Genomic DNA, 21,664 nt, shown 5'->3' with positions numbered 1-21,664 from the left:
TGGCAGGGGGTTGGACTTGATGGCCCTTGTGGTCTCTTCCAACTCTATGATTCTATGAAACATTCTACAGTACTGTGCATGTGCCTAGGCCAGAATGGAGGTGAGGAGAGGGCAGGTGGGCCAATTGGCATGGGCCTATGATTTTGAGGAGACCTACTCCAAGTCCCCCTGGGAGAGGCAAAGGGGGACCTTTTGGTAAAGATTATTGAAATGGGGCCCACATTTCCCATCAGATCTGGGCCTATTAGCAGCTTTGCACAGCCCTGCTTGTGCCCTGAGGAGGAAACTGATTCCCAAGGTAACAGGGAGATAAAACACAGTCCTTGTCAACTCAGCGTCAAAGAGACTCTTCAGACCTATCTTCTTCATACAGAAGACAAACTGGGATGTTGAGACCTGGGACTCTTCCCCACATTCTAGTTTTCAGCCAATCAGCTTTCAGCGCTGCCTATTGGGCCTCAGTCCACCAATTAATTTGGATCAAATATTGAAGTAAGAAGGTAAGATGTGGGTATCAGTAAAGTAGAAACTAAATACAAAGTATATCTGTCTGAATCAATCCCTCAAATCACAGTGTTAAAAAGGTCACAGCTATGAGAAGCTGAGGTTCCCAAGCCACACCTTTTAATGCTAATCTGCATGTGCGCACACACGAAAGGGATTCGAAAGAGAAAGAATCTGAAACATCCACTGTTTTAAAAATATCCTCTATTTCAAGTCTATAGGTAGAACATAACCCAGAACAAAGAACAAAAGAAGTCAACAAAACAAAAACACACCCTTAATTTGTTAATGCCTGTGGTCAATGAACTGGGAAGGAAGCCACTATATTAAAAAAGAAGCAAAGTACAATCAACAAAGCAGAGAATTAAACTACCTTTTTGCCATAATCTAATCTCTTATGAAAATCTAATACAATCTGGCTTTTTCTTGAGTAGCAGCTCTACATGGGGGAGTGCAAAACCTTGTGGGGAGGTCAGGCTTCCAGGCCTCTGATCCTGTACCCATTAGGTTAGAATCTGTAGGAGGAAACTTGGTGAACCAGTTAAACCAGTTCCTTTGTTATGGTAATAGCTACTCAGCTAAGCGGGTACTCATGGGACACGGGTGGCGCTGTGGGTAAAACCTCAGAGCCTAGGGCTTGCCGATCGTATGGCCGGCGGTTCGAATCCCCGCGGCGGGGTGAGCTCCCGTCGTTCGGTCCCAGCTCCTGCCCACCTAGCAGTTCGAAAGCACCCCTAAGTGCAAGTAGATAAATAGGTACCGCTTTATAGCGGGAAGGTAAACGGCGTTTCCGTGTGCTGCGCTGGTCTGGCTCGCCAGAGCAGCTTCGTCACGCTGGCCACGTGACCAAGAAGTGTCTCCGGACAGCGCTGGCCCTCGGCCTCTTAAGTGAGATGGGCGCACAACCCTAGAGTCGGACACGACTGGCCCATACGGGCAGGGGTACCTTTACCTTTTTTTACTCAGCTAAGCACCCATCATCAGCATCTTAGAGAGGAATGGGTGGGCCATTTCCCACTTCACTTTACTGGAGGCCAGGTCACCCTAGGATGGAGAACAACAGGCCAACAGTGGATGTGTTTGGGTTTTGACCAAAGTTGGAAGAGGCCTGCATTGCTCTGTGCTGGACTCAAAACTTGGCTTCTCCCTGGGAACCTAATGGGGAGGCAAGATCTGCTGGAGTGTTAAAGCTGTGAGCCCCTCCACCTCATTCTCAGGTGGTATATATGTGTAAATAAAGACACATATAAGAAAATCATAAAGATACCAGAGTCTCAATTGACCTTCATTCCAAGGAAACAAACTCCTGGGTAAGTGCTGGAACCCCAGGAGTCTTTCGTAGCTCAGTGATTCAGATGCGTGCAACGATATTTTTCCAAGATAGTCATTTGGTTACCGCAAAGGAATTTTGACAGAAAGGGAGGCAATGAGGGTCAGAACAATTGCATAAATTTCCTCAATGGTCAGCAGGCAAAGTTGCTAGACACATCTGTTGTTGGGGAGTTTGCACGAAAATAGTCAAGAAAGCTAAAAGATGGTTAGAGAACATGCCTCACACTTACTATCCTGCTCCAGCAAGAAAGAGGGAACAGCAGCTGCATTTTTTATGTAGGACTGGGGGAAGAGGTGAAATTATAAGCTTTGTGATCTGCAAAGTCTCTTTTGAGGGACTGTATCTCAACACTGGGATGCGGGTGGCGCTGTGGGTTAAACTACAGAGCCTAGGACTTGCCGATCAGAAGGTCGGCGGTTCGAATCCCCACAACGGGGTGAGCTCCCGTTGCTCGGCCCCTGCTCCTCCCCACCTAGCAGTTTGAAAGCACGTCAAAGTGCAAGTAGATAAATAGGTACCACTCCAGCGGGAAGGTAAACAGCGTTTCCGTGTGCTGCTCTTGTTCGCCAGAAGCGGCTTAGTCATGCTGGCCACATGACCCAGAAGCTGTACACCGGCTCCCTCGGCCAATAAAGCAAGATCAGCGCCGCAACCTCAGAGTCGGTCACGACTGGACCTAATGGTCAGGCATCCATTTACCCTTTACCTATCTCAACATCTGATGTCGGACAGTGTAATTTGCTGTTTGTAAGAGCCTTAAGCTCATCCTGTATATATATATTTTCAAGAAACTTAAATATTACAGGAATACCTTAAGCCTCCAATGAGACTTTTTCCCAAAGAAAATCAAAGCCAGCTAAATGTGGTTTCCCTGGAACTTCTCGCCACTCAGGGAAACAAGTGTGCATTTTGTTTAAAACTAGAAGTTAGAGCTCCCCTATGAGGAAAGGTTATAGCATTTGGGGGTTTTTTAGGGAAAAGGTAAGAAGATGTGACATGATTGAAGTTTATACAATTAAGCATGGCAGAGAGAAAGTGGATAAAGGAAATCTTTTCTCCCTCAAGCCTAACACTAGAACTTGTGGATATCCAATGAAGCTGAATGTTGGAAGATTCAGGGCAGATAAAATATGGTAAGATTGCTCTGCCCAGCAAATACCTGAAACTTGTACTTCCACGTATGCAAAAGGAGAAAAGTTAATCATATTATTTCTACTGTAATTTGTTCCACCTAATACTGAAGCACTAGCAGTAAGACAAGGAGGAACAACACCATGAAGCTTCAAAAACCAAGTTCTGCTGTGATCTACCACTACAAACAGGCTCTTCTGAAGAAAAATATCAAGGAGTTGCCATATTTAACATTGAACAGAGCCTTCAGTCAAAGCACTTTGACTTTGTGAAGGATAGCTTCAAATAACAATTGTTTAACTGGAAACAATCTCATGACTTCAATATTATTGGATTAGCTTTCTCTCTACAAACAAATTTTCTCACTGTGTCATATTCTAGTTTCTTTTTTCAATGCTTCTCAAAAGCATATTTAGAGTTCTGTTTAAATTCACTGATGCTAAAGTCAGCCGTCCAAGCATTTTCACATGGGAGCTTCAAGCTTACTACATCAAATACATAATAATGTATAGCTTTTTAAACAACCCAAACTCTCCATGTTTTGCAACATTTCCTACAAAACAAAATTAAGTTTACAGCTTTGAATTTCCTCCATTAGGGTATAAAAGCTGTACCACATCTCTTTAAATAAAAACAATCCAGTTTACATACAAAGAATTTGACCAGGACTCTGAGTCTTGGGGAAGGAAGGGATTTTTTTTCAAAATGCCTATTTTTGTATCGTAGATGATGCATGTAATTGCTTTGGAAGTCATGAATATTGCTCTGAACACAGAGCACAGCCAAAATGTATTTAAATATGAAATATTTCCATACCTTGCAAACTTCTTTACAGTGAAAGATAAATTACATTGTGTAGAATTTATTAGAAACATTTCTACACAAGAATATTGAAATACAGTACATAATCAAAACATTAAAATAGAGGGTGAAAATGCAACTGAAAAATTAGGGCAGAATTAAAATTATAATAATTGAGCTCAAGCACGAGCTAAGGCAGAAATGTGTTTTTAAAATTAAAGAGGGATGGGACCTCTATTGCCTTGATGTGCTTAAATGGCCTGCCAGAAGCAGCATGTGATGATTATAGGCAATAATTTTAGTTTATAGGAAACAGCATAATCATATAAGAGCATCAGTGTGACACATGTTAGTGTAATAATGCGGAACACATAAAATGTAAAACATGTAGATGTGGGAAGCTGCACTATCCTTTTTTCTGACTGCTTAATACAAGTGCATTAATATACTTGTTTCTCAACCGTTTGGAGCAAATTTTAAAGAAACTAATCATCATTGTTTGGCCAGATGCATAGTTAAAAAGCAGGCTATATGATAATTTACATCTGCAGGATTTAATAGCTTTTAAAGCTTCATATATTACACCAATCAACAAACCTTAGCTTTTTTTGTAATCTAATTGGAGCAAACACATTTGTTATTTTTGCTTGCTAGTCAGTCATAGACGGCATCATTTCACTACTGCATAGGTCTTCAGTAGATGGCACATGACCCACAACTGCTTCAATGACCCACTCTAAAGTTTATTTATGTCATACAATTTATATACCATTTGGTGGTGGTGGTGGTGGTTTAAAAAAAAAAAATCAAAGTGGCTTACAAAAAGGATAAAAAATGAAATCATTAGTAAAAAAAACCCCCAGTAAGAACAACAATGTAAAACCTTCAAAAATAATTAAAATCAACAATAAGCTAAAACCACATTAAAACACATGCCAACATTCAACATGTCTTGACAAGCTTGCCTAAAGATAAATGTTTTTAGCAGGGTTGAGAACTTTGCCCCAGGATGAGAATGGAAATAGTGCACCAGCGGCGCAGCAGCAACAGGAGGCCCCATTAGTGAAAGCGTGCCTCAGGTTAAGAATGGTTTCGGTTTAAGAACGGACCTCTGGAATGAATTAAGTTCATAACCCAAGGTACCACTGTACCAGCCCTTATACTTGAAACAAACGTAATACAGTGGTACCTCAGGTTACATACACTTCAGGTTACATACGCTTCAGGTTACAGACTCCGCTAACCTAGAAATAGTACCTCAGGTTAAGAACTTTGCTTCAGGATGAGAACAGAAATCGTGTGGCGGCAGTGGGAGGCCCCATTAGCTAAAGTGGTGCTTCAGGTTAAGAACGTTTCAGGTTAAGAACGGACCTCCAGAATGAATTAAGTACTAAAACCGAGGTACTACTCTCTCCCTCACAACTGCAAACCACCAGCACATAAAATCAGGAGGGGAGAATCCCTAAAAGTAGGGTCTATATAGCAGGCTGAGACGAAATATGAGCTTGGATCTGGAATGGCTGAAGATCACTGCATTAATGAACTGAAACTACAATATCAGAATATGGAAACCTACACTGCAAGACAACTAAGCAACTTTAGAAAAATAGAACCTGATTTTTATTTATTTATTACTTTTTCTTGCCCTTTGGCAATGGTTGAACAATATTTTCCACCTAAATGATCAGTTTCTATATATCCACTTGGCATTTTTAAGAAAAGTTGTCTTCATTTGCCAAAGTCAGAAGAACACAGCCACAGGTGTTGGAATACTTTAACAGGATTATACTAAAGCTAGCTGGATGGACAGAAGGATGTCAGCAGTACAGATGAATGATTACTTTGTCAGAAAAAGGATAGTGCATCTTTAAGACAAACAAAGCCTTGAATAAAATACAAACCCCGATAAAAAGAAAGCAGCATGCCAGATATCTCTGAAGACAGCGCCAATACTGTAAGAGGTGCTTGTACCGTAGCTCTGCACTGTTCCTTCCTGTGTGTTATCTGTGGTACTAGAGCCATCTCCTTCCCTATGTACTTCCAAATGTGCTGCTTTCCTTAATTTCCTTCATCAGAAGAGATTAAAAGTGGAAGGCATCTTGTAAGTGTCATTCGCTAGCACTACAACACGGTCAGCGTTCTTGTAAGCATGCAAAGAGCTCTGAATTCAGCCATTGGCTGGGCTTAACAGACAGTTTGTTATTGTACATGAGAAAGGTTACATTTTCGTCAGCGTTTTCTCTAAGCACAAAAATCATCCCTCTGAGCTACACAACACCAGTCCAGAAAAAACAAAAATATGAGCACATTATGCATTTAACTAATCACTAACAGCTTCCTGCACCCCATTAGTTAGTTCTATTGTGTTGATACCAATAAGAGATACCAATCGGTATTGGGTGCAGTTTATAAAAAAAAATCACAACAGTATTTGTAGCAATTTCATGAGAAGGTCAAACACAAATTAAAGGAACTTAGCAGAACAAGAATACCCCCCACCATTTTTTAAATAATGCATAATGTCAGATTTTAAGCCTTTTTCAAAAATACCGTATTTTTCGCTCTATAGGACGCACCAGACAATAAGACGCACCTAGTTTTTTTGGGGGGGAGGAAACAAGAAGAAAAAAATTCTGAACCCCAGGAGCCAGAACAGCAAGAGGGATCTGGCTTCTGGGATAGCCTCTTGCTGTTCCGGCTTCGGGGACAGCCTTTGAAGCCTCCGCAGCCATCCCCAAGCTAGAACAGGCTTTGCACAGCTAATCCCAAGATAGAACAGCGAGACGGAGCGCTGCGAAGCGCTCCGTCTCCCTGTTCTGGCTTTGGGCTTAGCCGCGCAGCCAGCATTCGCTCCATAAGATGCACACACATTTTCCCTTACTTTTTAGAAGGGAAAAAGTGTGTCCTATAGAGCGAAAAATACAGTAGTTTAGATTCTGAAATAAAAAGTAAGCACATGCATAAAAGGCTCACTATGTTAAAATAAACCGTACCTTCGCCTTCTCCCTCCTGTACTTGGAGGTGGTTTAGGGGTTCTTGTTGAAACAATCTGGCAATGCACAGTTCCAAGAAGCAACATGAGCCATACAGGACCTACTACTTCAGTCAGAGGTATATTATGTGTGGCTTCTACTGTATAGAACAAGACTACTGCAGCAACTTTCAAAGACATGGGGAAAAAACAACCAGTGAAGAATTAAATCTGCAACAATAATTCATAATTAAACAAATGATACTGTTAATATGTCATTTTTGTTAAACTCAGAAATAAATGTGATCAAACCAAAGTTGTTTATTATTATTATTATTATTTATTTATTTATTTATTTATACCGCGCCCATCTGGCTGGGTTTCCCCAGCCACTCTGGGCGGCTTCCAACAGAACACTAAAATACAATAACCTATTAAACACTAAAAGCTTCCCTAAACAGGGCTGCCTTCAGATGTCTTCTAAAAGCTTGGTAGTTATTTTTCTCTTTGACATCTGGTGGGAGGGTGTTCCACAGGGCAGGTGCCACTACCGAGAAGGCCCTCTACCTGGTTCCCTGTAACTTGGCTTCTCGTAGCGAGGGAACTGCCAGAAGGCCCTCGGCGCTGGACCTCAGTGCCCGAGTAGAACAATGGGGGAGGAGACGCTCCTTCAGATATACTGGACCAAGGCCATTTAGGGCTTTAAAGGTCAGCACCAACACTTCGAATTGTGCTTGGAAACGTACTGGGAGCCAGTGTAAGGTCTTTTAAGACTGGTGTTATGTGGTCTCGGCAGCCGCTCCCAGTCGCCAGTCTAGCTGCCGCATTCTGGATTAGTTGTAGTTTCCGGGTTACCTTCAAAGGTAGCCCCACATAGAGCACATTCCAGTAGTCCAATCGAGAGATAACTAGAGCATGCACCACTCTGGCAAGACAGTCTGTGGGCAGGTAAGGTCTCAGCCTGTGTACCAGATGGAGCTGATAAACAGCTGCCCTGGACACAGAATTGAAGTATTTAAAAAAATCAGTACAGGAAATTTAAACATATGAGCAAACTCTCACTGAAATCAATTCATCTGAAAAGCTTGGTTTTTCTACAGTGCTCTATTTGAAGAGTTAACATGTTTTCCGATATTGTTGTGACAAAACCTTTTAAATATAAGCAGTATACATCAAGATTACGTTATACTACACTGCATACAAACAACTAAAATGTTTGACACAAGCTTTCAGATCTGCTGATATCAGAAGACAACTGGAAAACATATTTAAAACCATGGTAACAGTCACAACAAAATAGGATTGGGACAGGCATATAATGCAGAACTTCTAATATGTGCCTCAATTTGTACCTTTAGACAAGTTAGTACCTTTGAAGGAGCTGCAATAATGTATCAATGTAACTGATTTATTACAGTGCTGCATTGTGGATAATTAATGATCAAGGGTCTGTCAGGAACAGTTTGTGCTGAGCTGCCCTCCTGCCACTGGCATCACTGCTGCTTACCTGGATGGAGATGGGGCAAGGCCAGTGCCTAGGTAAGTGATGCCCCCCCGCCAAGGGCCACGGTTGGGGGCTGAAGCAACTCCCTTATAAAGTTACAACATGATGGCTATATCTTATCACCAGTATCAGAGGCAGTATTCCTCTGAATACCTGACAAACATGACTGTGAAGGCTGCTATTGTGCTTATGTGCTGTAGGCAATGTTGACTGACCATAAGCATGTGATTGGCAACGGTGGACTAAATGGACCTTTGGTCTGATCCAACAGGGCCTTATGTTCTTAACAATTTTAATTTAAATATTGCTGCATAGGTATTACCACACTTAATAAAAAATAAATAGCCATGGGTAGAATAATAACACTATCTACTATCATATTTGAAACAGGTGGTGAGGAAACTGTCAGTATAGAATACATTTTAATATAGTTTTCTAGTGATATGAAATCACTGTCTAAGCTCAAGGATAAACACTGTGTGTTCTTTAAACTAAACTGTTTCTGTTTCCCTTTGTTAATTTCATTATGTTTCTGTGGAGTGCCAAAATGACATCCTTCTCTCAATTTCGTTTTTTATTCTTACACTGTGAAGTCCTTTTCTTTAAGTTAACATTTTTGGGAATTGCTGTAATTTAGTTTCATCCTTATAGCAGCTTCTTACTTTTGAGGTAACTTGAGTTTAAAAAATATAAATGGAAATGCATCATTAGAACTCTGAAAAATAAGATTTGGTCCATTTTTTGATCAATGCATTTTTAAAAAACTAATAATGTCATCTAGTTATACCTTGAAGAAGATAAAGGACAAGGAGCCAGAAGAAAATAACCTTTGATGTCACTTGTAGCCACCACCTGAAGAAGAATGGGAAGAAAACAACTCTAACAATCCCCTTTCTAGTCAGAGATGTCCAGGGACTTTCTGGTTTAGCTTTAGCAAATGCAGAGCCTAAACAGAAGACAAACAAATCACTTAGGTTGCATAGCAATATAGACAATTTACAATTACCATTTGACTAAGACAAAATCCTAAGAGAGCCAGTGTGGTGTAGTGGTTAAGAGCAGTAGTCTCGTAATCTGGGGAACCGGGTTCGCGTCTCCGCTCCTCCACATGCAGCTGCTGGGTAACCTTGGGCTAGTCACACTTCTCTGAAGTCTCTCAGCCCCACTCACCTCACAGAGTGTTTGTTGTGGGGGAGGAAGGGAAAGGAGACTGTTAGCCGCTTTGAGACTCCTTCGGGTAGTGATAAAGCGGGATATCAAATCCAAACTCTTCTTCTTCTTCTTCTTCTTCTTCTTCTTCTTCTTCTTCTTCGACTTTGCGTGAGATATATATGCCATATTTACATGGAACATATTCCTGTGTGTGAAGCTGAACTTCTAAAGCTGTGTACTTTCAGCAAAATAAGTAGTAGTACTTCATAATCAACTGTAAATATATTTTGTCCTATATGAAACATGTGTCTGGTACAGGAAATCATATGCGGGAACTGTCTCTAAGCTGGGAACAGAAGTGCAGACTGCCATAGCATGACACATGGGAAATTCCCAATGGAATACTGAGTAATTCATCTTTCTACCATGTAAAACATATAATTATAGTATAATGCTATGCATGTTTAGAAGCGAGACTTATTGTGCTCAATGGAGCTCTCTTACAGGAAGATACATACAGGACTGCAGGCTTATTTAGTGCAAAAATTCCAGTGAAAAGCCCAAGTTTTCTTCCCCTTTGTGTTTTGGAATCCAAAATTCCAACATATGAGTGGTGCATACTTATAGAACAGAGGACTACAGTAATAGATGCAAATAGAAAAGGGGGAATTTATTTCACTGAATAGAACACCAAAACATGCCAAAGGGATAAGCCTGATGCTGACAGTGGATAATAACAGACCACACATACCTGCCACTATTCCTGGTTCTTTTGCAAGAGCTACATACATTTCTACACATACTTCTAGAAAGAAAAAGAAAAACAGGACCCAGTCTTGCTTCTACAGCAGGGTTGGGAAACCTGTGGGCCTCCAGATGTTGCCAGATTACAACTCTCAGAATCCCTGACCATTGGCCATGCTGGCTGGTGCTGATGGGAGACAGAATGCAACAACATCTCGAGGGCCACAGCTTCCGCATCCCTGTTCTACAGGAACAGAATAACAGAATTAAACTAAGCCGTGGATTTAGATCTCTCAAAGTCAGTACTTTATCAGGAACACCAAAGATAAAAATTCTCTTTCCTATAAATTACAGGGGACTCAGGTCTGATCGTCTGGTATGGAAATACTGGGTCAAGTATGCCAGGGGTAGCCAATGCGGTGCTCTCCAGTGGCTGTTGAACTACAGCTCCCAGCATCCTCTGTAATTGGCTGCACTGGCTGAGGCCAATGGGAGTTGTAGTCCCACAGCATTTAGAAGGCACCACATTGGCTCCCCCAATGTATGCCATTGGTTTCTTTTGGTTTGCAGCAGGGGAAAATGATAGGAAACTAGCACTTGGGTGGCACTTTTTGAGATTAGTCACAATCAAATGCTAGAGGCATTCAGTGCTCCTGAAATCACAATTATTAAATGTCTTATGATGAGGGAGACTCCCTCTAACCTCATCTTGACAGGTGATGTCAAGTCATGAAAGTGCATTATGCAAAAGCTATGTGAAATTTCGCTACCTTTATTGGAGTTGCATCCTGCAACCTGAATTTCACTGCTCTGAAGAGGGAAACTACTTGGAGGTGAATGTATCTAACACGGCATGTTGTGCACAAGCAAGTTCAGAACTGCAGAAAAATTTAACTGCAGGCTATTACTTCCAAGTTCACCTTGCAAATCCAGCCTACCCTTGATCTAAAAATAAATAAATCTGAGAACGCACATTTGAGCAGCATTCTGGTTTCTTTTAATCAATTACACATGAATCTGTCCACAGAGTTTTTACATTGCAACTGCCCCACCTGCAATAAGCTGCACACTGATGGGGGGTATAACCAAGCTAGGAAATACACAGACACCATATGTATACCCCTTTAAAAAAAGATGTCCCCAAATGCACTCTATCATGTAAAACAATAAAATAAATAAATAAATTGGCATATTGATCAATACTGCATTCCATATTTAAGAGATCCATTCCTACCTCTTACAAGATCAACATCTATCAGATCTGGCTTTACATGCCCCGTTTTCTTTGGCTTGTTTCTCAAACCCTGTAATATGCAAATAATATTGGATTATTATTATTATTATTATTATTATTATTATTATTATTATTATTATTACAATTAAAGGAAAAACACTTTTCATATGAGCAGGGGCCAATAACGGTGGTGAACTTAAAAGTTATCAGGTTTTCATCTCCTGAACTGAGCACTATTTCCTATTTGAAATCTACTTTTAAGAAAGATTCCAATTTGCCATGTATCTCTACTAATGAAAAATAATTTTTGCTTTAAAAATACAAGTATATTGCTGATGCAAATACAAAGGTATAATGAAAATTACTGTCTTTATTATATTTCCCAGAACACCTAAAGGAGTTAATTAAGTTCAATTATGCAGCCACATACGAACACACACATGCTTGCCAGAGTTAGTAAATACTTACTTTGACATCTATTTTATTTTGCCTTTAATTTTCAAAGAAACATATCCACTAGACTTTGAAATTCAAGAATGGTACAAGAATAGATGTAAACGTATTACAGGCCTCTTCCTAAGTGTTTGAAGCTTATCTTTCTGAGAGACAAAACGTGCATCATGAAGCTTCCAAGCTAAAACTTGGAAATTTACAGGCTAAGAGAAAACTAAAAAAAAAAAAATCAGAACACACCACAGCATTAAGTATTTGTTTCTAAAGTAAGGATCTAAAACAAGTTTCTAAATTAACTTGTCACTTCGGAGAAAAATATCAGAACGTCCAATATACTGAGGGCAAAACTTACTATTCATCCTGCTTTAGAGAGATTTCTATTTGCATCTCTGTCAACCTATCTGCTACCTATCAAAAGCATGGCAAAACCTGGTATCAGATCACACTGACCCTTCTGAACTACTCAGTAGCCCCCCTGGCCCATCTCAAACTCTACAATTGCTTATAGCACACATGGACAACTTTTCAGTAGCAGCCTTCAACATCCTCATTACTGACAGGTTCTGTCCTACACTGACATTCTCCAGAGCTGGTGCTAGATACATGGCTCTGAATATTACTTTGTCCATCTCGTAATCTTCAGCTGCACCCTGAATCACATGCAACAGGAGAGACCACTTATTTTAATCCTGTTCATACTCTGCTAGAAGCTGTTAAGTATCATATGCATTTTCCTCTTATGGAAAACACACACTGGAATTTAGCTTAAATGCTAAATATTAATTAATTAGCTTAAATACATAATAGATGATAGATAGATAGATAGATAGATAGATAGATAGATAGATCCCTGAACGATGTGGCTCAGTAGCCACAGTATGACCAAATTCCAACATACAGATGAATCTAAAATGGACAGCTAAGTTCACAATACTCATAGTGGAGGCCTGTAGCCAAAGAATTGGCAAGTATTTTTAAATCAGTATGTGAATCATAGGATTGCCAAATCACAATACTCTAGTGATAGTAGAAGCCACAGCCAGTAGGATTTGCCTGTCAGGTTCTAGAAGAGCTATCAAACCTATACCCATGGTCCACAATCCCAAGCTTATCCATTCCCCTCTGGCACTGTTCTAATATTAAGTTTTGCTTCAGTCCTTACATAATCCTCAGCTATTTCTTACTGTAGCCTCATGTCTTCCTTTGTTTCCTCACATTGTGTTTTACATTAACACCTACTTTGTCTTCTTGTTTCCCTTCATCTCTCTCTTGGCTAGTGTCCTAGCACTGCACCATGGGACATGGAGAGGACCCTCTATAGATTTTCCTGACTGGAAAGACTGGGTTTTCTTCAGAGCACTATCTCAGTCTCTGTCTCCTCTGCTCATTTAACAAAGATTTATTCACCACTCCTTCCCTTTAGGTTCCTGGGATGTGTTCAGCCTGCCCCACAAAGCTACAAATCAGTGTTCTAAACTCCAATTGTTCTGGGCACATTTTGTGACAGGGAATTTAATTAGTGTGAGCAGTTTCTGAGCTCTGGGCGCAGTACTGTGTCTAAGATTTCAGATTAAAACTGCGGAGTGGAAGGAAAGGAGGACCTTTCTCTGCCTCCCCACTTCCAGCTACTCTCTGAAGACTGGAATAGTGAAGATACTGGATAAGAGACCCTCTTAAGCAGGGGTCAGCAACCTTTTTCAGCTGTGGGCTGGTCCACCGTCCCTCAGACCATGTGGTGGGCTGGACTATATGGGGGGGGGGATGAACAAATTCCTATGCCCCACAAATAACCCAGAGATGCATTTTAAATAAAAGGACACATTCCACTCATGTAAAAACACGCTGATTCCCAGACTGTCCACGGGCCGGATTGAGAAGGCAATTGGGCCGCATCCAGCCCACAGGCCTTAGGTTGCCTGCCTCTGCTCTTAAGAATATTAGGGGGGTGGGTAGGGGAAGGACTAGACCATGTGAAAAATGAACATATTTTTGCTGCAGTTCATTAATTTTCAGCTTTGTATTCTTGTTATAAAAAAGCACACCTAGACATTCCGTTGTTGTGCCCATAACCTAGGTTTAAGGTGCCATTTAGCTCCTATCTTTCATATCTCAGTTTCTAACACTGCTACAAATACCTCTAAGAAACCTAACACTAGCCAAACTGGACAACACCCACTTCCCAAAGATGGTCACTTAGCACCAACTTTGAAGTGCTTTTAGTACCAGGTGGAATTTTTATCTTTTAGATTTGTGTTTGCTTGGGCATTTTAATCCTTTGTAATTCTGCATTTTGTTTGAACTTCTATAGACCCCCTTATGTTGTTGAAGAGCAGGATAGAAATGGTTCACTAAACAAAATTAAAACTTTCTTTTCCCTCACAGAGCTGAGCCTGCAAACACTGACAACATTGTTCCCTGAACAGTTTGGATCTTACAGCATTCCAGGCTATCAGATCAGCTCAACTAATCAATGTCAAAAGCTTCACTGCTGCAACCACAATAGATTATAGATCTGCCAAGAGAATGTAGAGCTCCAGTTAAAAGGAAATTAAGAAGGTAGTTACAGAACACTTGGAAGTTGTTTGCAATGATAACAGGGCTTCAAGTTAAACATACACCACTTATTAGATAAGGCAAGTTCAAACAATTATCTGTTAAACTTCAGACTAAATGAGACTATAAAAGACAAGATTACTTCTTGTAAAACTATTAAAACATGAACACACACGCGCACACCCAAGCAAGAAGTCTGGCAAACCAAACATAGGTTGACAATAAGAAAGCCAAGAAGGAACTTTATGAGCAACTTCATAGTGATGTAAAAATGAATAACACTGGTAGCAGGGTAGCAAACAAGCTGTACAATGGAGACATTAGACCAAAATAAATAAATGGAGTACTAAAGGAGACAGGAAAACTGCAGAAAATCTTAATGAAGCTGAAGAATACAAACTCATGAGACATTATTTTATGGCAGAACAAAAATATATATGTTAAATACTGTAGTGGTAAGAGGACACAGAATGTATAACAAGCCATCTATGATGGTTGCATTTTGCAAACATAGCAGTCATAATCCAGGAAGGTAGGTTATTTCATCAACCAGAAGCTGAGTAACACATAGGAAGCAGAGAATAGAAGTAAACTTATTTATCTGGCATCTGGGAGCAGAGGCATACTGTGGGCCTTTCTAGTTGCTGTGTTTTACCTATGGAAATTCTGTAATAGTTGCTGTGTTATTCAAATAACAGCACAGTTTTCAGGTAACTCGAAACCAAACAATGGTTCAGTGTGAACAAGCAAACATGCAGGTTCTTGGATGGTGGCCAAGCTTCTCCCACAGTCCTGCTGCTGCTGCCATACCACTCAGAACTAAACTTTGGTTGGGCTTAATGTTAGGTCAAATCCAAATCTTGTTAAAAGGTGAGAATCTTCCCCTTCTTTTTGCCCAAAGGAAAACTTGATCCCATACTGCAAGGGATGAACTCATTATGAATCTATGGGATTTAATACTTCAAATCATTCCCAGTTTCAGCTGCTGATAAACCTTTAGAAGAGTTTCCTGGTCACCCAAATGTGGCACAACTCAAAAGAAGAGCAACAGAGTAGCCAAGTTTTCAGATGACCACTATTAAAAATAGTAAAATCCCAAATTACCACAAGCTTCAAAAGGATATTTCCAAACTGGGTGAATGGAGATCCAACAAAAGCAAAGAACAGAATTATGTGCATGAGAATTAAAGCCTAATTTCACATATGTGCTGATGCGGTCTGAACTGACTACCAACAACCCCAGAAACATCCTGGGGCCATAGGGGAAAATTCACTAAATCTGTTAGTGCTACTGCAGTAAAAGAAGTTAGTGTTGAGAATGTTTAGGAAAGGGATAGAAAGAGAAAACAAATAATTGATGTGATTAGAGATTTGTGTCCAAAGAACATTTTTAATTAGGAAGTATACAAATCATAATAAAGAACAAAATAAAAACAGCCAATAACCTCATTTTAAAAACTGACAACATGCACAAATGTAGAATTTTGTGCATAGTTCTAGCTGCCTCAAGTAAAAATGAGAAGGTACAGACAACTTTATTGCTGCTTCACTGTACTTATTCTATAGGTCCATTCAATTGTTCTCTTTTAATGCTTGTCTCTTTTAAACTCACTCTAATGTTTTTATTATACTTTCAGGTGTTATTCTGTAAGCTACATTCCGGCTTAAACAAATGAGCAACTGAAATGATAAGAGGATTGAAGTGTTTCCTCTGTAAAGGAAGACAAAAGTTTAAATTTGGAAAAGGATTATCGAGCAGAACCACTGGTTCTCACAAGGTGTAGCAGGAGAAGATGGCAAGTGTGCCAAGAAGATTCAAGGACTGTCAATATTATATTTTGAGAATGATACATGTTCCTATGTAGCTGCATTGTTTTATACTTTCTGGATATATCCCATGATAATATTATAAAATAGCACTGCTAGGCTACGTTATTTCTTTTTATTTTCCAATGCATTACTTATCAATTTTTTAAAATGGTGTGGTGTGAACAAATTTTTATTCTGAAAAGTGTGGCCCAGAGAACGAAGTATGAGAACCACTGCTATATACATTTATAAAATTATTTGTATTGCCTGTATAAAATTATTCATCCTCTGCCCAATGTTATAAGAGTTTAAAATGATGTATTTAGGACAAACAAAAGTAGCTGCATTTTATTGCACTGGATAAAACTTACAGAATTCATTGCCAGAAAATGTTGCCATCGACATCAGCAGATATATATATAGGCACAAAAGTAAAAATTAAGCCTTCAAGTTCAGGCCATTTGTAATCTTCCTAAGGGCATCTGGTAAGCCAATGACAGAGGCAGAGTGCTTGAGCAGATGGACCTTGGCTTGTTCTTACGAGATCTCCAATGAGATCTAAGAGCACATCAGTAGAAATCTCAATGACATCAACTGGCCTATTCTGAAAAAATCTGGTGTGTACAGTACTTTGCTAGTGAGTCATACTGCCCCTGTAAACTATGAAAGTACTTGCTCATTGCCCCCCTGCTTCAATACCCCCTCCCAGCACTACTACTGTGTGTTCGTTCTTCTGTCAGGAAAAAGAACTGGTGTACATGCAGCAGGCACAGCACTCTGTCAGTCTTATCTCACTCCTCCATCTCTCTTCCTGACAGAGGAGATAACACAGGTAGCATACACAACAACCATATCGCTCAGCTGTGTTTTCCCAGCTGATGAAACACAGCCAGCCTCACAACTGAATGAAATGCATGCAGGTAGGCAGCAGGAGGAGGAGGAACCACCAGGCAAGTGCATTTTCCACCTGGTTACTTGCAGTGAGACAACAGTTTCAAGGCGAGAAGCGTGTTACAAAGTTATCTATTACTGTCTGTTTGAAAGGACTCTCACTAGTTGCAGAGTTTCGTGGAACAAACCACTAGATTCCCAATAGTTAGCTCATAGCACTCAAGCCAACAGATGCTTGATTTTAGCCTTTTTCAAGTGAAGCACATTCAGAGCTGGAATCGAATGGTTGTTTTCCATTTCATTTCTGGAAAATGAAAAGGTGCTGTTTCGGATGGTAATGATATACAAAAATATGGAACCACAATAGATGGCCAGAAGGTATAATATCATATCAAAGGAAGCAGGAGTTTATTCTAATCCCAGCATTACAATTTCTTGTCTCTTTAGAAGAGTGGGTGAATCCTTAAATGAACCAAACAATGTAGCCCTATGAATGTCTATTCAGAAAGAAGTCCCACTGAGCTTAATGGGACTTAATTCCAGGCTAAAGTGTAGGATCACAGCCTAATTGTTTTAAATGGAAAACAGAAGTGATGCTAAAGCATTTAGATGCTTTTGAAGTAGTTACTTATTCATCAGATACTTGAAGGCTTTTGTTAGTCACACTAAGATGCAGAGACACAGTTAATCTACAAAAGCTGTTTTGTTTAACACAAATTTCCATAATCAAGTACTTACCAATTTAATAAACTGTTCAAAACAATGACAGGATGAAAAATGAGGAAAAGTAAACTGGAACTATAAAGGTAACCATGTGATAGTCAGTGATATCTGACCAAAAAGCATGTAAAATATGAAGGGAATTATCTATGATATAGCATAAGGCAGCTTAGTGCAACATAACTAAAAACACCCCAATATTATTTTTAAGCACTGTAACTGGGAGTTCCCAAAGTAAAAGATCTATCCTAGCTGTTTCCTTTAAGGAGGCTCCTCCACATAAAAACTCACATCCACACCAAATAGTTTTGATGCAAGTGAGAGACAAACCCTAGCCAAGATTCCATAATCTAAAGAGTTCCTAAAATGTCCTCTCCCACCCTAACTCTTGTACCAGTTTTTTTTTTCCATTTCAGTAGAACTTATTTAAAGTTTAACCCACCCACCACAAAAAAACTGCAGATTGGTAAGGATTACCATTACTATCACTACATGATAACAAAAGAATTCACAAAACTGGCAATATAATTATAAAGGAAATGCGGAATAAATACAAAAGTATGAGGATTGCGGGGGGAGCAGGGGGAAGTCAAAAATCTGTAACATATGGAATATGATTGTGTTCAAATAATTTGTAAAAGAAAAATTTTCTTAAAAAATTAATAATAATAATAAAAAGAATTCACAAATGCTATTAAAATAATTCACAAATGGAACATCCTTTGTCCTGGGGGGGGGGACAGCACACACCTGTGAAATAATAAAGTCTTATCAAAATAAATTATGAATTACAATATATCCCTGATTTTCAAACTATATACGTGAGAACTATGTGCTTTATTGTGCTTTCTCAATGACAATATAAATAACAGAGGACAAGCTTCTCAAGAACTTCCCTGCTGCTTAATGACTTTCCCCTACAATACACATTTGAGGGGGACATTGGACATATTCTTGAGTACACATAGCTGTCGTAGGACAAGAACTAGCCCAAAGACACCTTGCTCACACCCTGCACCCAAAAAGTGGACCCCAGAATCCTCTGCACAGGACTTGTGCAGCAAATTAAATGATTTGGAGTGAGCCTGTTGAGGATATGAAGTTTGACATTCAGTACCATAAAACAATAAAAATAAAGCTAAACTTTACCTTGATTTCTCTTTGTTCTACAGATTTTTCCCATATTTGCTGGTCATATGCCCCAATCTAAACAGGAAAGAGGAAAGTCTACATTAAAATGAGATCATTCACAGTATAATCAGAAACAACACCCGCACACCCTCACCACACTTAAAGTCTCCAAGAAAGCATGTGGATTCAAGACTACTCCAAGAAAGCATGTGGATTCATGTGTTTCCGCCAGTGGTAGCCAGTGTAGTACTCCAGAACAGGGCAATCCAGAGGCAAGGCACAGCCAGCTATGGGTCTTCTGGATCCTAAACCATTTCCTGGAGGTGGGACAAGGAAAAAAACAATACAAGCACCCCCACTTTTGGCCCTGGACAATAGGAGTCAGCAGGGCTTTAGAAGTCGTGACTTCTGCCCCAGTACTCCCAGATACTGCTTAGGACTGTCTGACAAAAAAAGCAACTTTTCTCTCTTTGTGCCCTACATGTAGTCTATGTGCCTGACTACTCGCAGGATTTCTTTTAGCATCAGTTGCAGACTCACAGTGCTGACAGAAAAGGAACCAAAACAAATTACTTGAGGCTTATATCATTTTCAAGAATGGTTCTCAATAGGCCTGCATGTGAAAATACCAAATCGGAATCTACATAACATATCAACAACTGCTCCATTCGCAGGATACTAGATTTCTGTGAGGCCCTGTACGTAGTTTGTGCTACGTGGACAACCCATTTGATCAGTTACTATTCCTGTCTGCATGCTTAGATAAGGACCATGCCCGGGTGTCAAATATTAGGCAGAGAGGCTCCAAACTTTCAGCTGTAGTAGATTTTATTAGAATAAAAACCAAAAAATCAGGTTGCACTCAGGATGTCAATGGAAATGTTAAGAAGCTATTCAGACATAAGCATGGCATTTCAACCACAAACCTTAAGATCTTACACACACACCAGCAATACATTTGAACCTGATAAAACATGATTTGCATAAACCATAGTTTACCTATGCATACTGTCATGTGTGATTCTTGTTTGTGGGCAAAGTATAGCTTGCCATTAGCCTGGAAAATGGGAGAAATTAATCACTACACATAAGAGCCCGAGGCCTGTAGTTATAATATTAAACTGTGATCTAACTTTATGCTTGAACAGCCTCAAAGAGAAAAACAACCACAGCTTAGCTTCATTTTATAAAGTGGCTACTGACTTTCAGAAGAAGTTACATGATTTGCAGTGTATGTTCCTTTAAATAATTCTTTGCCCCAATATTATTTTCCTGGTTTTGCTATAGATTTAAATATTCTCTTCAAACACCCTTTCCTCCCGTTTCAGACTTTTGATGTTTGTTTGTTTTTATTTACCTCGTTTTTGTCTTTTCAGCCATGCCACACTGAACTGTCATCACTTCCTCCACTAGGGGACTCAATTGGCGTGCACCAACAGAAAGGGAACCAAAACAGAGCACTGAGAAACTACAACTCCCATCATCCCTAGCTAACAGGACCAGTTGTCAGGGATGGTGGGAGTTGTAGTCCCAAAACATCTGGAGGGCCGAGTTTGCCTATGCCTGGTTTACAGCTTATATTATTCTGGGAGGTCGGCATAACTTGCCAGCAGCTGCTCAAGTGGAGTGAGGATACACAACATCTGTTGAAGGTGCCACTTGTTTCAGAGCACTGATCAAACTTGACCACAATGCTGTTTGTTTCATCATGTTGTTGCGGTGAGAGTGTTGCACTTAAGAGTAGAGAGAACTGGTCAAAGCCCCACACAGAACTTGAGCCACTTACTATGTTTTGGCCTAATCTAACTCACATGAAGTTCATAATCATCCCTGCATGTATGCTTTCCTCAGGGAGGCAGGATGGAAATGTAAAAGATAAATAAAATACATTTCTAAAGGAAATATGCTTTCAAGAACAGATGACTTTTACATGGACATCAAAGTCGTACTTTTCTGAAAATTACACAAAACACAGCTCTAACATTATTTCAAGAAGCCTCTTCTTTCCCATAAAAGTTTCAACTATTTTTTCACTAAAAGTCAACCACATTTTAAGCCTCTTCTTGGTGGCTAAACCTGGTTTTGCCAAATATTCTGCCTACTTATACTCTATTCGTAGATACAGTTGCAAGTGTGTAATGAATCCAACACTCAATGAAACAATTCCTATCTGTCAGGCCTCTAAAAAGGACGAGAAGATGTTTTGTACAGTAGGCCCTAACATAACCCTCAAGGTTAGAGCAAACCTTCGTAAAATCCAACTCTTATGTACTAAAACAAGGACAAATATATTTGAACAAAACAGGCTATATTTTCTAAGCATACCTACAGCTGTATACACCTTCCAAAGTAGTTTACTCACCTCAGACTAAGCCCCATTGAAGTCAATGAGACATCCTTCTGAACAGATATGTACATGATTCACTAACAATGCAAAGCCTGCTTCAAAAAACTGAACTACTCTTGAGATTTCTTTCTGTCTGACTCTCTTCCCTCAGACATATTGTTCATAACCAGAGTTATGACTACCATGACACTTTTAGCTGTATTTAATAAGCACTGATACTTCTGAAGTGTCGCTAAGTAGCTCAGCATTCATTTTTTAATAAAAAAAAGCTGAAGACTACAAACATTTGATCTCCTAGGATACTTGTGCTGCAATCTTAAACTCACTATTTTTATTATTTTATTTAATCTCTTAGACACCCAATAAACGTCATTCACGACTATGAA

At 39.7% G+C, this 21,664-nt stretch overlaps 1 protein-coding gene across 15 annotated transcripts in view; it reads right to left on the bottom strand.

Annotated features, from left to right (window-relative positions):
- The window catches only part of PHTF2 (putative homeodomain transcription factor 2), a 69,980-nt gene that overhangs the window by 19,806 nt on the left and 28,510 nt on the right, over positions 1-21,664 (bottom strand). For 7 of the 15 annotated variants that reach the window (XM_083701467.1, XM_083701477.1, XM_083701475.1 and 4 more), the window contains 6 exons: positions 18,950-19,006; positions 17,819-17,878; positions 11,375-11,444; positions 9,032-9,190; positions 6,763-6,928; positions 5,671-5,835 (listed from right to left, as the gene is read on the bottom strand). In XM_083701467.1, coding sequence (XP_083557593.1) covers positions 5,671-5,835; positions 6,763-6,928; positions 9,032-9,190; positions 11,375-11,444; positions 17,819-17,878; positions 18,950-19,006 — 677 coding nt within the window. Of the gene's footprint in view, positions 1-5,670; positions 5,836-6,762; positions 6,972-9,031; positions 9,191-11,374; positions 11,445-17,818; positions 17,879-18,949; positions 19,007-21,664 lie in introns of all 15 variants that reach the window. The other 8 variants (XM_083701480.1, XM_083701469.1, XM_083701481.1 and 5 more) reach the window with 4 other exon arrangements.

This window comes from Podarcis gaigeae (assembly GCF_964106915.1).
Source record: "Podarcis gaigeae genome assembly, chromosome: 10".
Taxonomy (NCBI): Eukaryota; Metazoa; Chordata; class Lepidosauria; order Squamata; family Lacertidae; genus Podarcis; species Podarcis gaigeae.
Note: the sequence above shows the minus strand (reverse complement) of the source record. Positions and strands in the feature narration are given on the sequence as shown.